The following is an 18,217-nucleotide window of genomic DNA, read 5'->3' as shown; positions in this document are numbered from 1 at the left end:
TTACAATAATTTTTCTATCTGCAAATTATTTAAACAAAAAAAAATAATATTAATAATTTTCATTATTGATTTAACTATTTTACACAACAAATGAATTTTTTAAATAAAAAAAAATCATCCTAATGTTGTAATGATAAATTAAAATGTCTATAAAATTATGGTGAATGGAAAAAAATAAAAAAAAAATACTTGGATGCAAGGTAGTTAGAAAACATTAGAAATTTAGAAAAATATATATTAGTTTTGAGTTAACTAATCATCCGCTAGGTGTCATCATAATAATTTTTTTTTTCACTCGTGATTAGTCAAACGAAATGTGTCTAGTAACTCGCAGAAAAGGATAGAAATTTGTCTTCAGTAGGATTATTACTGATCCACTATGCAGATGATGATATTTGGGAAATGATCAATGATTAAATTCCTCTCATTACAGCCGAAACTATCGTCGGTCTGTTAATGAAAATCTGATGCTTACTTGAAGACACACAACAATTACTATATTAATTTAAAACATAAATTATCTAAAACTACTTTGCAGTTCTTGTAATGCACTTTTTAGAAATGATTTTATAATTATTAATGGGAACGAATTAAAAATACTTACCATTAGATGAAATTGATTGATACAAGTGACAAAATCTCTGATAAATCATCAATAAAATACCAGCAAATTCAACGACTGGTTTTGTCCCAAATAGGCCATAAAAAAAATACGAAAAAGCAAAATAAATATGAAATTTTTTCACTTGTGAATAAGTCATAAAGCCAATAATAATCCAATAAAAAATAGTTATAAACATAAATATATTTTTGAAATAATAATTATTAAGTCTATTATTATTTTGATAATTTGTAAATGTATCATAATTATCAAGACAATCTTGAGCTTTTTTTAAACGTTTTTTTTTAATCCACTGTATTATGAAATTTGCATTTATCGTAATTGTAATACAGAAATTTCTAACTCCGGCTAAATACATAAATTTTATATCATCTTTGTAAAAAGAATTAACGTAAACACTGTATGAAAATAATATTATACTTGTTAAAATTATAATTATAACTGAAATTAATTTATTTTGTATTCTTATGATCATAGTGAAAAAAAATATAAAAATAATTTTAATTGACTTGTGTTAATAGTGAAATTTAAAAACATACTGGGAATTTTGTGGTAAAAGTGGATCAATAAAAATTAGTGGACTATCAATAGTAATTATAGAGTAATGATATTCCATTAGTCAAAATGATAATTTTATTTTCTGTTTAACTTGGCGTTAATAAAAAATTCATTTACTTAAACTCACAAATCATTAAAAATTCATGTTATTTTATTTGTTCAATTTTTATTTGTCAACTAATTATTTTGTTACATTTTTATTTATATTTTTTGATTATCATTATTGTACATTAATATACAATATAAAAATAAAAATGATGTGTTTGAAAAAAAACGTTTTTTTTTTGTACTCAAATTTAGTGGATACATCTTTTATTTTTTTATTAATAATATACATGTTAATTACTGAGTAATAATTTTGTATAAATTAATTAAAATTAAACTGTTGATTTTTGACTGTATAAATTTATTGATGGAGTGTTTTCGATAATTTTTTTTTCAAAGAAAAAGTTTAATAGTTTTTTGTGGTAATTATTGGTTTTAAAAATATTTTTAATTCAATCGATTGTTGTTTTTAAAATTATTGAATATGTTGTGATTGCTCCAATAACCTGTGAATATATTAACAGGTATTTTAAATAAAATCTAATTGTTTAAAAAAAATATACTTACTGATAATAGTAACGAAGGATGAAGAGGAAACAAATCAAAAATAGTAAAATATAATTTATGAGAAGAAAAATACATAGCTGCTTTTCGATTATCCTGTTTAAAAAATAAATAACAACAATTATTTTATAAATAACAATAAGTAAATAAATAAATTTATAATTGTTTTGTTTACATTTGAAGGCCATGGAATTATTGTATAAGTTGAACAAACGACATTTGAAATATAATTTGCCTAGATAAAAAATTAAAAAATAATAATTAAACAATTTAGAAAAGTGATAAAAATATTAATAATAAAAAATTTAAACTCACTTCGTAACTTGTTAGATAACAAAAATATGTTAACATAAATATATGAATGAAAAATGCAATTACAATTAACATATTTCGCAAATGAATTTCATAATGAATACTATTGTCAAAAGTTAAATTATAAATTCTTGAAATAGAATCTATCGAAAATGCTGTTATCCAAAAAAGAAATTGAATTGAGTATAATTTATTAATTTCAGTTGCAGCTGTTGATAAATTGTAATGTATTGAACGTACTTTATTCAAGCTTATATTATTAAATATTTTGTTTCTTATAACATCATTTTTTGCATCTAATAATTCTGTAAAGAAAAAAAACAAAATTATTATTTTTATTAGCTTTTACATTGAGAAAAAAAAAAAAGAGTTTTCATGTTTAAAAAAATATTTTTTAAAGCTAGTAAATTCTAATTTTAATGTAAATAATCTACATATTTCTATATATTTTTTTAAAAGTATTTAAAGTATGTGTTTATTTTTTTCTATACACTTTCATTCTTCTTTTTTTTTTCATTATAAAATTAAGACTATTTACATGACAAAATTGTGTAATTTAGATACAAGGAAAATATATTAATAATCTTTAAAAATTATAAAAGAAAATTGTAAATTTTCTAAACAATAAAAATCGATAAACATTACCCAGTGACAAAATTGATTGATGTAAATGATTGAATCTTCGATAAACCATCAATATAAATGAAAAAAACTCAATGATTGGCTGGTTCATTACAAAACAATAAACACAATATGAAATTCCAATATAAATATTGAATACTTTAGCTTGTGTGTATGTTAGAAAACCAACAAGCATCCAATAAATCGATGCAATTAACAAAAAAACTGTGCTAAAATTTTTTAATAAAATACTAGTATTGCTATTTTTAAAATTTGAAAAAACATCATAACTATCAAGACGATTTCTAACTGATTTAATCCGTTTTCTATTGATCCATTGTATTATTGAATTAGCATTTATAGCAAGTGTGATAAAAAAATTTCTAATTCCAGCAAACAACATAAAATTTGGTTGATTACTGAAGAAAGTATTTACGTAGATACTGTACACAAACATTATGATACTAACAAAAGCTATTAAAATTGAAAAATTATTTCTTTTAATTTTTTTGTTAATTTTTTTAACCATGATTTTAATTTAAAATGAGTTAATTTATTTTTTTTTTTTTTCAAATCAATTTCAGAGCACTTGTGTAGATAATGACACTCAAAATGAAACTAAAATATATATTTTTTTTTTTTTGTATTTTTGTTTACGTGGGAAATAGCTGGTATGTTGAATTTTATTATTCTATTAATGGAGTGTCAACAATTTTATTCGAGTCAATTTAGTTTATACATGTAAAATTAATGTACTCAGACTATAAATATTTTATATTATTTATTTTCCTTTATTTCTAATATTACATTAATTTTTTTTTATATATTAAGTCACACAGGACAATAAAAATGAAGGATAAAAAAAAAATTAATTAAAAAAACAGTAAATTATAATTTTTGACAACGAAAATACATGGCTGCTTTGTGATTATCATTTTTTAAACAATTTAATTATTTAATTTTTAATAAATTTTTATAAATTTAAATTATTGAATAACAGATAATAGTAATAAAATTTGAAAGGAATAATTAAAGAACAACATAGTCTCGATAAATATTTAAAATTGGCAGTTTAAGAAAAAAATTATCAATTGTTTTAAAATTATACAGATACAGTGTTTCAATTTTTGATTCTAAAAAGGCTTCTTTTACAATTTTTATAATTTGACTGTCATTAGAAAGATAAAGTTGTTTGGTTGCTAAATTACTAAACACCATTGGTCCAATAACATCAAGTTTATTTTTTTCTAGTCTCAATTCTTGAAGATTTAATCCAGCAAATGTTTGAGCTTCAATATAGAGTATCTCATTATAAGCCAATCCAAGTATCTTCAACATTTTAAGCTTATTAAAACATCCATAATTAAGAATTTTCAATTTATTTTTATTCAAATAAAGCTCAGATAAATTTAAATTTTCAAATACAAATATTCCAATAATTTCAATTTGATTATTTGAAAGATCTAGAATTTTTAGTTTTGATAGACCATTGAAGACACCATTGTTCAGTAAAGCCAGCTGGTTTGAAGTAATTGACAAATCTTCTAGTTGAAACAAACCATTAAAACTGTCACTTTCAATGACTTTCAACTCATTTGAAAATATAACCAAGTGTTTAAGTGTGTACATCGTTTTAAATGTATTTTTTGGAATGAGAAAAATTTTATTTTTCATCAATTGAAGATTTATTATTTGCCAATTTGAATTATTAAAAGTTCCAGGAGTAATAGCTGATAAATTACTGTGAGAAATTGTAAGATTTTTTAATTTTCCATTTCCTAACAGTGCATTTTGCAAAGTTGCATTGAATGGTGTATCAATTATTATTTCCAGTGATGTCAAAGTTGATCTCAGTGCTCGAAAAATACTTGGTTTTAGTGGAACAATACCTGATTTAAATTGTAAATCTGTCAATGCTGGTAAACCGTTGAATGAGTCTGGTACAAGATCCAATTTCGTTGGTGATAATTCTAATATCAATCGAGTGATATTTAAATTCTCAAAAACATCAGGCATGATTCTTGATATTTCTTTGTCTTTTATATAAACTTCACGATTAGAATTGTTGTGAGTGAAAACTCTGTGCAATGTATCATGATCTTTGCAAGTATAAAAAGTATTTTTTTTAAAGTCACATTGTAATACAGTATCTGGAGAAACTTTTAATGCACTCGATGCAGAAATACATATTAAAAAAATTACAATACACTTCATGATGATCACCAGGCCAACTGGTTCAAGACGTTGATTGTTTTTTTATTTATACTTTTTGAAAAATACAATTTATAATGATCAGAAGAAAAAAAAACATCTGATTTTCTATTGAGATCGATTGTCCATTCATATTTTTGCTAATGAGTTTTGGGAATTTCCGGAAATCATTATCAAGTAGGTTGCCGACAAAAGTCTAATCTATATTTTTAATGACAAAAAAAAATCAGGTGATTATTTATATAACTTCAAACGAATACAATTTTTTGGCGATTTTTAAAAAATTAATTATTCAATAATATAAATAAATAATAATTTAATACTTAAATAATTTTTTAAATAAATATTAAATAATTTCAAAATAAATGTTAAATTAATTTTTAAATTAATCGCGGTTTTTATTGGAAACTACATTACCATCAAAATTATAATTTCATCGCTGGATGTCGTCACTTGACAAAACCTTCAACTGACGCAATAGTAAAAAACAGTAAAAAAAAAAAAAAAACAATAATAAAGTAAGCCAAAGTAAGCAATAAAAAAAAAGATAAATGATAATAATATATTTTCTCAGATCAGCAGCAACACCCCTTTTGTTGACAAACTCCATATTAAATATTAATAATCTATAATGAATACAGGATACTTCATCTAACCTCGAGTGATAAAAATATAAAATTAATCACACTTTGTAATTGTTTGCATAGATAAATAATTAACAATCACAAACACCATCATAACCACCAATTTTTTGATATAAAAAAATAAATAAAATACTATTAAAAATGAAGAAAAAGGTTTGTTTTAATTAATTTAATCAATTATAATTACCAGTTGTTTTTTTATTTATACTTTTGTATATTTAATTTGACGTTTAATTTGTGATTTTGTTTTTGATGATGTAGGTATTGTTGATGGGAAAAAGTGGTTCAGGAAAAACAAGTATGAGAAGTATAATTTTTGCAAATTATATTGCTCGTGATACACGACGTCTTGGTGCAACAAGTAAGTTGATATTTAAAATTGATATTGAAATCTTTAATTAATATTTTGTTTTAATTGTTTAGTTGATGTTGAACACAGTCATGTACGTTTTCTTGGTAATTTGGTGCTTAATCTATGGGATTGTGGTGGTCAAGAAGCATTTATGGAAAATTATTTTGCCTCACAAAGAGACAATATATTTAGAAATGTTGAAGTATTGATTTATGTATTTGATGTTGAATCAAGAGAGCTAGATAAAGATATGCATTATTATCAAAGTTGTTTAGAGGCAATATTACAAAATAGTCCAGATGCTAGAATATTTTGTCTTGTACATAAAATGGATTTAGTACAAGAAGATCAAAGAGATCATATATTTCGTGAAAGAGAAGAAGATTTAAAAAGATTAAGTTTACCTCTTGAATGTACTTGTTTTAGAACAAGTATTTGGGATGAAACATTATACAGGTAAAATTGAAATTAATTATTTTAAATATAAAATTTATTTATTAGTTGTAATTAATTAATTGTAATTGATTTATTAAATTATTTAGAGCTTGGTCATCAATTGTTTATATGCTCATTCCAAATGTCAAAGAATTGGAACAAAGTTTAAATCAATTTGCAAATATTATTGATGCTGATGAAGTTTTATTATTTGAAAGAGCAACATTTTTAGTTATTAGCCATTGTCAAAGAGCATTTCACAAGGATGTTCATCGTTTTGAAAAAGTATCAAATATTATTAAACAATTTAAATTAAGTTGCAGGTAAATTCAATTTATTAAATATTATTTTAAATGGTTGATAATTATTAATGGAATTTGTTTAATCATTTTTTCTTAGCAAACTTGCATCACAATTTATGAGTATGGAAGTGAGAAATTCAAATTTTGCTGCTTTTATTGATGTTTTTACTTCAAATACTTATGTCATGGTCATCATGTCAGATCCAGGAATTCGTAAGTATTTATTATTTGATTTTTTAGAAGAGATTATTATATGTAATTTGAATATTCATTCATTACAGCATCAGCAGCAACACTTATTAATATTCGTAATGCTAGAAAACATTTTGAAAAACTTGAAAGAGCAAGTCAAAGTTCAGCACTGACTGGATAGAAATCAGCCCGGACTCGACGAGCTGTCGTTCGAGTCCCAAAACTTGATTGGTTTTAATTTTTTTTTTTTATTATTTTTATCTAAATTATAATATGGAAAATTACCTTGAAACAACTAAAACATGTTGGATGTTTTTTTTTTTTTTTTTCTTTTCGAGGTACTACTAATTCTTGTCTTTTGTTTGTTAAAAAAATTTAAAAAAAAAAATATCAAGTCTTACAAATGCTTGATAATTAAATTTATAAAAAAAATCCATTTGAATTAAATTTGAAAAAGAAAAAAAAATATTCAACTAATATTATAAAAATAATTTTAACTTTTTTCGTAACTTTTTTTTCGTTTAAATTTATTTTCCATAATTTAAAGAATTTATCTTTCAAATACATGGCTTTTTTTTTTTCAATTGATTTTTTTTTTTTTGTTATATTATTTTCATTGTAATTTTAAAGAAATTTATGTTAACGTAGATGACAAATTTATATATTTTTTTTTTAAATTTAATAAGTGTAGTAATGATATAATTTGTTTATTTTTATTTTTCGTAAATTAATTAGTAAAAATAATGCAATAATTTTATAAGTAAAATTTTTATGAAAAAACAGAACCATCAATTAAAATTATGCTTATAATAATTATAATATAATATCCACAAAATAATTAAGTGGTTTTGTTAAATATGTATTTTTAAATTAAATAGTTTTAATAATTGTAAAAAAAATTAATAAAACATTTGAACACTTTAAATATCTTCATAATTTTTTCAGTTAATAAAAAAACAAAATAAAATTCATTAAAATTAAATTTCAAGCTTCTTTTTACTTGATTGATTTTTTAAATTATTGTTAATAACAATAGAAATAAATTGTAAATTAGTGGATTAATAATTTCTTTTTTATTTTTTTATTATTTATTTATACAGAAAGAGTTGAGAGTTTTAAAAACTCGCGGGTGATTGACAGCTGGTTTATTGAGTAAATGGCGGATTTGTGTTTATTCATCAAGTTATAATCATCACATCAGTTGGACGAATGGATTTGTTGTGTCTAACGTGACAATATTGTTTTTTTTATTTTTTATTTAATAATAATTAGATTTATTTATTGAGATGGACAGAATAATCAAAGGGATAATGAAATACAGACAGTGTCATAGAGAAGGAATGGTCAAACAATTTCAACGAGTTCGTGATCATCCTGAGGTGAGTTATTAAAAATAATAATAAATAATAAAATTTAATAATATTTGTCCTTGAAATGCAAATCAATAATTCATTGGAATTTAATTTAAATATGGAATATTTATCGTTCGAATTTACTCATTCGAACGAAAACAAAAAACTGTATTCTTGTATTTCTACTGTGTCAGACTATCAAAAATTAAATATTGTTTATTACCTCCAGCATTTAAAAATAAACATTTTTCTTTGTTTTTTTTTTTGCAATACGTGAGTTAAAATACAATCTTATTTGCCTGATTAATTTTAGTAATTAAACTTGAATAATAACAATAAAAAAATAATAAATATAAAAAAAAATTATCTACTTGTATAAACGTTAAAAAAAAAAAGTCAATTTATTATTTTTAATTGTTAATTTCTTTGTTGTTAATATTCAAGTTTAATTATAAAAATTTGACTGAATAATAAGTTGATATTTCAACTGACTTAATGCAAAAAAAATTAGACAAAAATATTCAATTTCTAATGCAGGAGGCAATTATTAATTTATAGATATTTTTTTGTCAACACGTCTGATACACGTGAGTCAATAAAAATAGAAAAATCAATCCCTAAATAATAATAAAATAATTAGATTTAATATGTAAACTTTGAATTAATATTAATATTAATTTTTTCTAATCTTGTTTTAACAGCCAAAAGCAGTATTTTTTACATGCATGGATTCCCGGATGATACCAACTAGATTTACAGAAACAAATGTTGGTGACATGTTTGTTGGTATGTTAAAATCCATATTTAGTAATTAATTTAATTTTATATGATAAATTTGACAATAATAAAACTAATATAATTGTTTTTTATCAAAAAATTCAAGTGCGAAATGCAGGAAATGTGGTACCACACTCTCAGCATTTTTCTGATGAATTAGAAATGTGTGAACCAGCTGCACTGGAGCTTGGATGTGTTGTCAATGACATTAGACATGTTATTGTTTGTGGACACAGTGATTGCAAAGCTATGAATTTATTATATGCACTACGTGATGAAGAATTTGCATCAAAAGTAATTAGTTTATAAATAAATTTACCATAATTAATTAAATACATTTAGTTATTAAATTTTTTCAATTGAAATAGATCAATAGAAGAATATCACCATTGAGAGCATGGCTATGTGCACATGCTAGCAGTAGTTTATCAAAATTTCAACAACTTGAAATTAGTGGTTTTCGTGAGCCAATAATATTCCAAGCTGAAACACCAATGCGAAAATTTGTTGCATATATTGATCCAGAAGATAAATTTGCAATTGAAGATAAACTTTCACAGGTAATTTTTAATTAATTAAATATCTAATTAGTTTTTAAAAAAACTGTTGAATAATTTTTTTATAATTTTTAAATTTGTATTTTTCACTGTCTTGGGTTTACCAATTTGTTTTCTTATTATTTTTTTGAGGTCCACATATTTCTCTATTTTTATTAATTATAAATTTGATCCTTTTTTACAGATAAATACACTTCAACAATTACAAAACGTTGCATCATATGGTTTTTTAAAAAAACGATTAGAACGTCATGAACTTCATATTCATGCATTATGGTTTGATATTTACACTGGTGATATCTATTACTTCAGTCGTGGTAATAAACGTTTTGTTGAAATAAATGAATTAACAGAAACTCCATTATTAAAAGAAATCAAAAAATATTATTCATAAAACGAAAATACATAAATAAATTTAATTAAACATTTTTTTACTTAAAATTGCATTTTTAGATGAATTTTATATTATCAATAATTAATCAAAGTGTTCAATTATAATAATCAAATGAAAACAAAAAAAAATTTAAATCAACGAATTAAAATATCAAGTAGAACTTTCGTACCTGTTGAAAAAAGTAAAAATAAAATAAATTTATAATTTGTTTTTGAATATTTTTTTAATATACATATGAAAAATATTTATTATTAAATTATTATACAGTTAATTGTTTATAATATTTTTTGTTAACTATTATTTAAAGAAAAAAAAAAAAATTATATTTGTAATATTTTTTTAAATAAAAAAAATATATATTCTAACGTAATGCGATTGACATTTTATTTTTTTTTTATAAAATTATGATGAGTGATGGTATATAAAGAAAGTGAATAAATAAAAATAGCAGACCTATTTAAATAACGTGTGTGTGTGATCAATTTATTGGATATATAACATATGGATTTTGAATTGGCTGTTATAAATAATGTTTTACTTTCTCGTCATATACACAAAGTAGCAAAGCATGATTATCAAGTTGTCCCCAAAGGACAAGGGTACTTATCTTGTTTCATTGGTTGTATATAAAAACCACAGCCATATGCCAACAGATGACTGGTCATCCAAGACACCAAAGAAAGTTTAAGCTATTTGGCATTCATTGCTTTTATTAAAAACTCGTTCGTTCTACTTTTTATAAATATATATACATGTAATTATAAGTATTTTCAAATATCATTCAAATTAAAGAAGCGTAAGTGCCTTTATGAATGCTTATTTAATTTTTTTTTCGTTTAAAATTAACTGAGTTAAAATAAATTGAAATTGTAGCTTTAAAAAATTTAAAATTAAACGTACTTAAAGCTAATATAATTAACAAAATTAATGTAATTGATTATTATTATTATTAGTAATAAATTAATTTAAAAAAAAAATTATTTATCAATTTTTTTTGGACGAATTTCGTTCATATCTTTGCAATTTTTTCGACAATTAAAAATGTAAAAATAAAATTGATAAATAATAATAATATCTAGTTGATAAAAATTTTGGGAATTTATTTTATAAATTTATATTTTAATTAAAAAAATAAAAGCAATAATTGTAGATTTATTTTGATTGTTTAATTAATTTTTTTTGATCAATTTTAAATAGTAAATCATGTCAAATTTTGAACTATCATTTTAATTTAAATTTTCATTAACAATGTATGCATAAACATATGAAAAAAAAGAAAAAATTAAATTATTTTTGTTAAATGTTTAATAGTTTTTGTGCATTGTATATATAAATAATAAAAAAAAATAAAAAAAAGACACGTGTGTGCAGACTTGTGGTGAGCGTGAACTAGAGCATGCCACTCCCGAAAGAGAAAGCAAAACAACCAAGTGAAGAACAACGTCATCATCATCATCATCAAAAACTTCAACGCACATTTAACAAATTTACCTGACTGATTGTTGAAAAAAAAACAAACATGATGATTTTTTTTCTAAATAAAAATAATCATTATCTTTTTATAAAATTATACTATTCATCATTTTTAAATGTTCAACTAATTATCATTACCATCATAATTTTTTATAATTTAAAATTTACAAAATAATTTATTTATTTATTTAATTTTATACTTTGAAATATATTAAAAATTTATCTAATTTATTTAATCTATTTTGTGCTCTTGAGTTTAATATAAATCAAAGAGAAAAAAAAATAAAAAATTATAAATCATAAAAAGAGTAAAGACTAGATCAACATTATTAAACTTGTACCGGAGTAAAAGTATAAAATTAAAATTCAAACAAACAATTGTATATTGAAAATATATATAATGTACTTTATATTTTTGATGATGTTGATGATGACGACGATGATGATCATGATGAATAATAAAATCCAAGTACCGTAGGTTTATTTTAGTAGACACTTGGCACACTGGCCCAAATCAAGCTGGGTACTTTGGGCCTCTACCAAAAAATAAATATAATAATAATAATAATAAAGTTAAATAAAAAATTAAATTTTAAAAAATATAAAAAAAACCGGGTTCCATGCTTCGCCGCATGAATCATGGGAACGTAACGGTTTAGACCAAAAAATCAACTTGAGGAAAGTGCAAGAAACGATGTGCGCACAGCGAAACTCTCGCTTAGCGGAATTAAATGCGAATCAACAATCTATTTCTAGATGATAAATTCAACATAGTACGTATACATAAATACCTGGAAATTTATTTTTATATTTTTTTATATTTTTTTTTTCATATATTATACCTTAAACTTTTCATTTCTTTTTCATTAAAAAATTTTATGTTTATTATTTCTTTTTTTCTTTTTTTTTTTTTGTTTTTCTATTATTTATGTTTATGATTTTCATTTTCAATTATTTTTGTAATTCATTTTGTTTGTTTTGTATTTAAAAAAAAAATTAATATTGTTTAAACACTGTCTGTTTTATCCTTGTAATTAATTATAAATTAAATAAATTCATTAATTATGTACATAAATGTATGAAATTTCTCCAATTAAGGAAAAATTAGCCGCTTTACTTTCATTTTATATTAACACCATTTTAATAATGTTTATATATTTTTTTATTTCATTTTTGACCAATGTTTAGGAATATTTTTAAAAAACTGAAATTAATTTTTTTTTATAGGTGATATTTTATTTTGTTTTTCAGAGGGATTTTTTGTGAATTTAAAAAATTTTTTTAAAGATTTTAATGATGATTTTTCGATGATATTATACACCCAATTTGAAGAATAAATAAATTTTTTTAAATAAACAAAATTCAATGATTTTAATTGTAATTTTGAATAAACCGATTGTAAAAAAAATTACTGAAATAATTTTTTAAAATAATTCCAAGTAATTTTTAGCAAAATAATTTTACAAATTCATTAACCTCTTGGATTTTTTCATTTAATTAATGATGTTTTAATGTGTATCTAGTTGAAAAATTCAGTTGCAATATTTTGGTCTACCACATAGAGGCTTTTTGTTTTTTTCCTTTTCATTTTATTTTATTTTTTTTTCAATGTCATGTATGTGACAATGGATGGGATGTCTCAACAATGCTGTACCTTCGATACACCTTGCGTGGTTTGTGGCTTAAGATTGAACTGTCGTCACAGTGGGAGATGCTCCAAAATGAAAAAAAAAAATATATTTGAACCAGGAAGCTGGTAGTGTCAAGATGAACCGTGAAAAAAAAAAAAAAATATAAGTGAAACCACTTAAAAACCAATTCGTTTTGGCATGAAAAATTCGTCAAAATATATGCTTCTATTCTGTATTTTATTTTTTCTCAATTTATTTTAGCTTTTATCTTATTGTCCTTTTTTTTTCTTTATATTTTTTTTTCTTGTTACAATATATATTGGGTTGTCTATTGAACCAAACACACTTGTCGGTTAGGTGGTAAAAATCAACCATCAAATACAAGATACATTGTCTCCTAGTCTGACCTTGTCAGGAAAAAAATTTTGCTTGTTGCATCAACGAATTGTTAAGACTCCTCTTTGACCTCAATCTTCAAAAAATTTTCTGAGAAATACCATGGAGTAAGAAAAAAAAAAAAACGTTTACAAAAAAAATTAACATTTAAAAGAGAAAGCATTTTTGATTTGTACGAAATATACATACTCGTCTCTCGAGAATTGTTATCATTATTTATCTTCAAATAGATAAGAAGAATTTGAAGAAAAATTAAATAAATATATTTAACAGATAATTAAGAATCTTAAAAATTTATTTAAATTAAATTGTTACGTTAAAAGTAAGAAAGAGCAAGTGCAAAAACATCCTGTTTAAATAATTAACAAAAAAAAATATCAAGTGTCTCTTTACTGTTAATTATATATACTAAAAATATGTCTCTTTATTTTTTACACACTGGGCAAACACTTTTTTACTAGTAATAAATTTTAAATTACTAAAAAAAAAAAATGCAGAAATTTAAATTTGAAAAAAATAGAAAATTGCTATTAACTATTATGTTTGTTTACCTTCAATTAAATTATATATATTTTTTATTGTATTTAAAATGTGACAAAATAATTTATGAACTCAATTTTAAATAGATATAAAAAAAAAATATATATGAAAAAGGAAAAAAATGTATAGACCAAAACTGTAATTCTAGTGGCTATATGCGAAGAATTTATGCTTGGACACACACGAGTGCGGCTGTGCGGTCTTTTCTTCAACCAAACAGTATAAAAAAAATTAAAAACTATTTATAACAATTGATATTATTTGTATATATTCGTTAAGAATCACACAATCAATGGAAAAAAAAAAGAGAAATAAAATTCAACTATAATTGGTCAATTTATTTCATTTTTTTTTTTCATTCAATTTTCGTTTCTACTAATTTCTTCAATAGTTAATAATTAATTCAATTAATTTATTTGATTATTAACAATTTAAACAAAAGCTTCAATTAACTGTCATAAAAATATTTTCAAAAATTTTAATTTTCAATACAATAATTAATTAACTAATTAATCCAAAAAATAAATAAATAATTTTTTTTTTTAAATAATAAATAATTTACATTTGTTGTAAAATAAATTAGAAAAAAATAATATACATAGATATTACATATAATTATTAATTATTGAACAAACATAAATGACAATTTAAAAAATATTTTGATAATTAAAATATGCTGGGCCTCAATATATTTGAAGTGAAAAAATAAATTAAAAAAAAAAAAAACTAATTAGAAGGTAGACAAAATATTCAACCAGCCATACATCATATTGGATACAAATTTAAAAATATAGAACGATTAGAAGTACTTAATATAAATGCCACGTGAGTTCTAGCAATCAAGGAAAAAATAAAAAAACTTTTTAGACCACCGAAATTTTGGGGCGACGTGTTGGGTCCGTTAGTCTAACGTTTAACTGTATATAATCATGGCGCAACATGAAAAAAAAAAAATCTAAATCAAATGAAAATATATATTTATATATAAAATAATAGAAACAATTGTATTTATTATAATCACGTATACGTGGGCCATTTATATATCAGTCGCAAATCTGTGGCGCCTAAATACGAATTTGTAATAAGCAAATTTATACGAGATATAATTTTTTTTTTTTTCTTCAATATATTATAGATTGCTGATTTTTCAACATTTGAATGATCTTGATTATCGTGAAATCGACAAGTTTTTTTTGTTTTTTTTTTCTATTGATTATATTGTATTTATTGTATTTTTTTTTGTTGATAAATTTGATGTATTGAGCAATTGAGCAGCCGAGTGCATCAAGTGTCCTATTATTTTTTTTATAATATTTTTTATATTAAATTGATATTTTTGGTATACTTGAAAGTTTTTTTAAATTTATAAAATTTATTTATTTCTGTAAAGAGTATATAATATATAAACAGTAAACGGCTATGCATTTGAATGTTAAATTAAAGGTTCACCTTTTTTTAAGTTGACCTGTTCTTTAAATTTTTAAAATTCTTTTCATGATTTTATTCATGTTTGACATTTCCATACATACTTAAATTTAATTTTTATTCATTTTTCAAAAAATCAGGTGTATAAATAAGTCAAATTTTCCAAAACCATTATTATTAATTTATAGCTCATGTTTTTTTTCTTTCATCTTCTCGGGCTGATTATTTTTTCATTAATTTACTATATTTTCCATCCAATAAATCCACAAAACGAAATGATAAATTTATAAATATATTTATTTTTTTTTTCAATCAACTAAATATGACGCAAATTTAAATTCAAAAATAAAATAACAAAATTCATCGCTTTAAACATTCAAAAATTAATTATTAATACAATTTTTTTTTTTTATTTATTCAAAAATAAAATAATCCAAATATCCAATAACAGTATTTAAAAAAAAAAAAGAGGTAATTTGTATATCAAATAATCTAATTCAATAAGATAGCAATCAAAAATAAAATTTCGTGTGAAAAAATTATAATAAAAAAAAAAAAAAAATTAGAAAAACAAAAGAATTGAAAAAATTAAATAAAAGAATAGAATAAAAAAAAAAAAATTTATAATCAGTATATAAACAAAGCTCATTTCTATGTTTAGTCAACCTACTCGTTTTTTATTTGTTAAAAAATATATATTTTAAATTTAAATACATCTAAGCAAATGGCAAAGGCTGCCGGTGTACATATTCACGTACAAGTTCAAGAACAATGGTCGTCACGATCTGTAATGTACATATTGCCGGACGTAAAAAGAGACAAAGTCACGGGAAAAAAAAATAATAAAAAAAAAAAATATATGTAAGAGAAGAAAAGAGCTGAGGTGAAAGAGTAAATGAGGAGGACATACTGAAAGAGTACATGTATATAATATACAACAATAATAAACGAGTGTATATTGTGACTCGACTTGTGCCACTGACCCAATAACATACTTTGTTAGTTAGTTGGTTGGTTGGTTTGTTGGTTCGTTGGTTGGTTGCTCGTTTTCTTATTCCCTCCGGACTCGTCTCTACTCCTCTCTGAGATACTCTTTACTCACAAGGCACGTTATGCCTTAATGACCATAAAATATATAACACCATCATCCTCAATTTTTCTATACTATATATCTATTATTTATAATAATTAAATTAACAATTTTTTTTTTTTATTTTAAATCAAATTATAGATCGTTATTTTTATTATACAATAAAAAATTAATTTAGAAATATATCGATTTTATTTAAACAAAATAATGTTTTAATTAATTTGGTTGGTTTTTTTTTTTTAATTTTTTGATTAAACATAGTAGTAGTATGTTTTAAAATATTTGAATATTGTAAAAATTTTAGTTTATTTATAATTTAAAAATAGATTAAGTTATTTATCATTTTTTTTTTCAATTTTTAGATGAAGTTTAATTTTCATAAATTATGAAAAATTGATTTTTAATCGATTAAAATTGAATTTTTTTGATTTATAATATGAAGATGTTATAATATTATTATTTTCGTCATGTGATTGTATTTTTTAGTATATATAATATGTATTTTTTAAGGTTGCAGTTGCCTTGCACGATGAGAATACCGATTTACCGTTATAAAATTTGAGGTAGTCCGGGACAAACTGGTGGTCATGCATGTTTTAAAAAAATATTTTTTATTTCTTTTATCTTTGGTTGTTTAAATATTCCAAGAAATAAAATACGTTATATAGGTATATATAAAATATAATAAGAGTTAAAAAAAAAAAATGTATGTAAAAAAAAGGCCAAATTATAGTCTAAATAAATTGAAAGTTTTTTTTTTAAATAAAATTTTAAATTGAATATAGAATGTATATGAATAAAAAACGAATAAATAAAAAAAATATAGTAAAATTGAAAATAGTGAAATTTTTAAGAGTCGATTGGATCATTGAATATTGAAGTACGTCTTGTCACTTGGTTACGGTCTCATTGATTCATCAAGATATACCAGACAACGAGACAAAAATAAAAAATAAAAAAATTTAGAAAATAACAAAAAAAGCTACAATTTGGGGTGGACCTAACGGAATTTTTGACATGATAAATTACACAGCTATGATGTAGACTAAAATGATCATCACGAAAAAATTCCATCATACATATCATGTCATCAGAGATAAAGAAGCGTAAGTGCCAATTTTAAAATTGATTTTTTTTCACTTCAAAATAAATTCATCCAATTTTTTTGCGTTATTAATAAGACTAAAAATTAATCATAAAAAAAACGACAATTATAACAATAAATAAATGAAATATTAATTGATTTTTATTTAAATATAAACTTTAAAAAAAATAACAACATTTATTGCTGAAAAAAAAAAATTTTAATTACATTTTTTTTCAACTTTTTAGGTGACTTTTTATTTATTTTTTTTTTGGCACTTATGCTTCTTTATTTTTAATGGGATGATATATACATAATTAAGTATTAAAAAACGAATAATAATAAATAAATAAAAAAATAATATTTTAGCTGATACGTGTTTGTTGGCACGTTCGTAAATTGAAAATGTCTTAATGGGTCTTACTCTCAATCTCAATTGGCCCACTTGTTAAACAGGACAAAACCACCGAGTCTAGTTGTACAATATATAAATATATGTATATACTAACCATGGTAATAGAAAGACGACAACTGTAAGGATAAAAAGAATATAAAAAATAAAAAATAAAGAGATGAGAAACAAAACGATTCAACGAGTCTATACATGCTTGGTTAAATTTCTTGCTCGACTTTTATTTCA

At 22.1% G+C, this 18,217-nt stretch overlaps 2 protein-coding genes across 2 annotated transcripts; both read left to right on the top strand.

Moving 5' to 3' along the window:
* The first annotated feature begins 5,403 nt into the window (after positions 1-5,403).
* Positions 5,404-7,783, top strand: LOC122848320 (ras-related GTP-binding protein A). Its single transcript, XM_044146307.1, has 6 exons — positions 5,404-5,730; positions 5,839-5,938; positions 6,001-6,385; positions 6,472-6,687; positions 6,764-6,879; positions 6,948-7,783. The coding sequence occupies exons 1-6, from the start codon at positions 5,719-5,721 to the stop codon at positions 7,037-7,039; spliced, it is 921 nt and encodes a 306-aa protein (XP_044002242.1). The 5' UTR covers positions 5,404-5,718; the 3' UTR covers positions 7,040-7,783.
* A 187-nt stretch (positions 7,784-7,970) lies between these two features.
* On the top strand, positions 7,971-10,848 carry LOC122848319 (beta carbonic anhydrase 1). Its single transcript, XM_044146306.1, has 5 exons — positions 7,971-8,237; positions 8,912-8,996; positions 9,094-9,281; positions 9,356-9,547; positions 9,729-10,848. The coding sequence occupies exons 1-5, from the start codon at positions 8,145-8,147 to the stop codon at positions 9,936-9,938; spliced, it is 768 nt and encodes a 255-aa protein (XP_044002241.1). The 5' UTR covers positions 7,971-8,144; the 3' UTR covers positions 9,939-10,848.
* The last annotated feature ends 7,369 nt before the right edge of the window (positions 10,849-18,217 follow it).

This window comes from Aphidius gifuensis, linkage group LG2 (assembly GCF_014905175.1).
Source record: "Aphidius gifuensis isolate YNYX2018 linkage group LG2, ASM1490517v1, whole genome shotgun sequence".
Classification (NCBI taxonomy): domain Eukaryota; kingdom Metazoa; phylum Arthropoda; class Insecta; order Hymenoptera; family Braconidae; genus Aphidius; species Aphidius gifuensis.
Note: the sequence above shows the minus strand (reverse complement) of the source record. Positions and strands in the feature narration are given on the sequence as shown.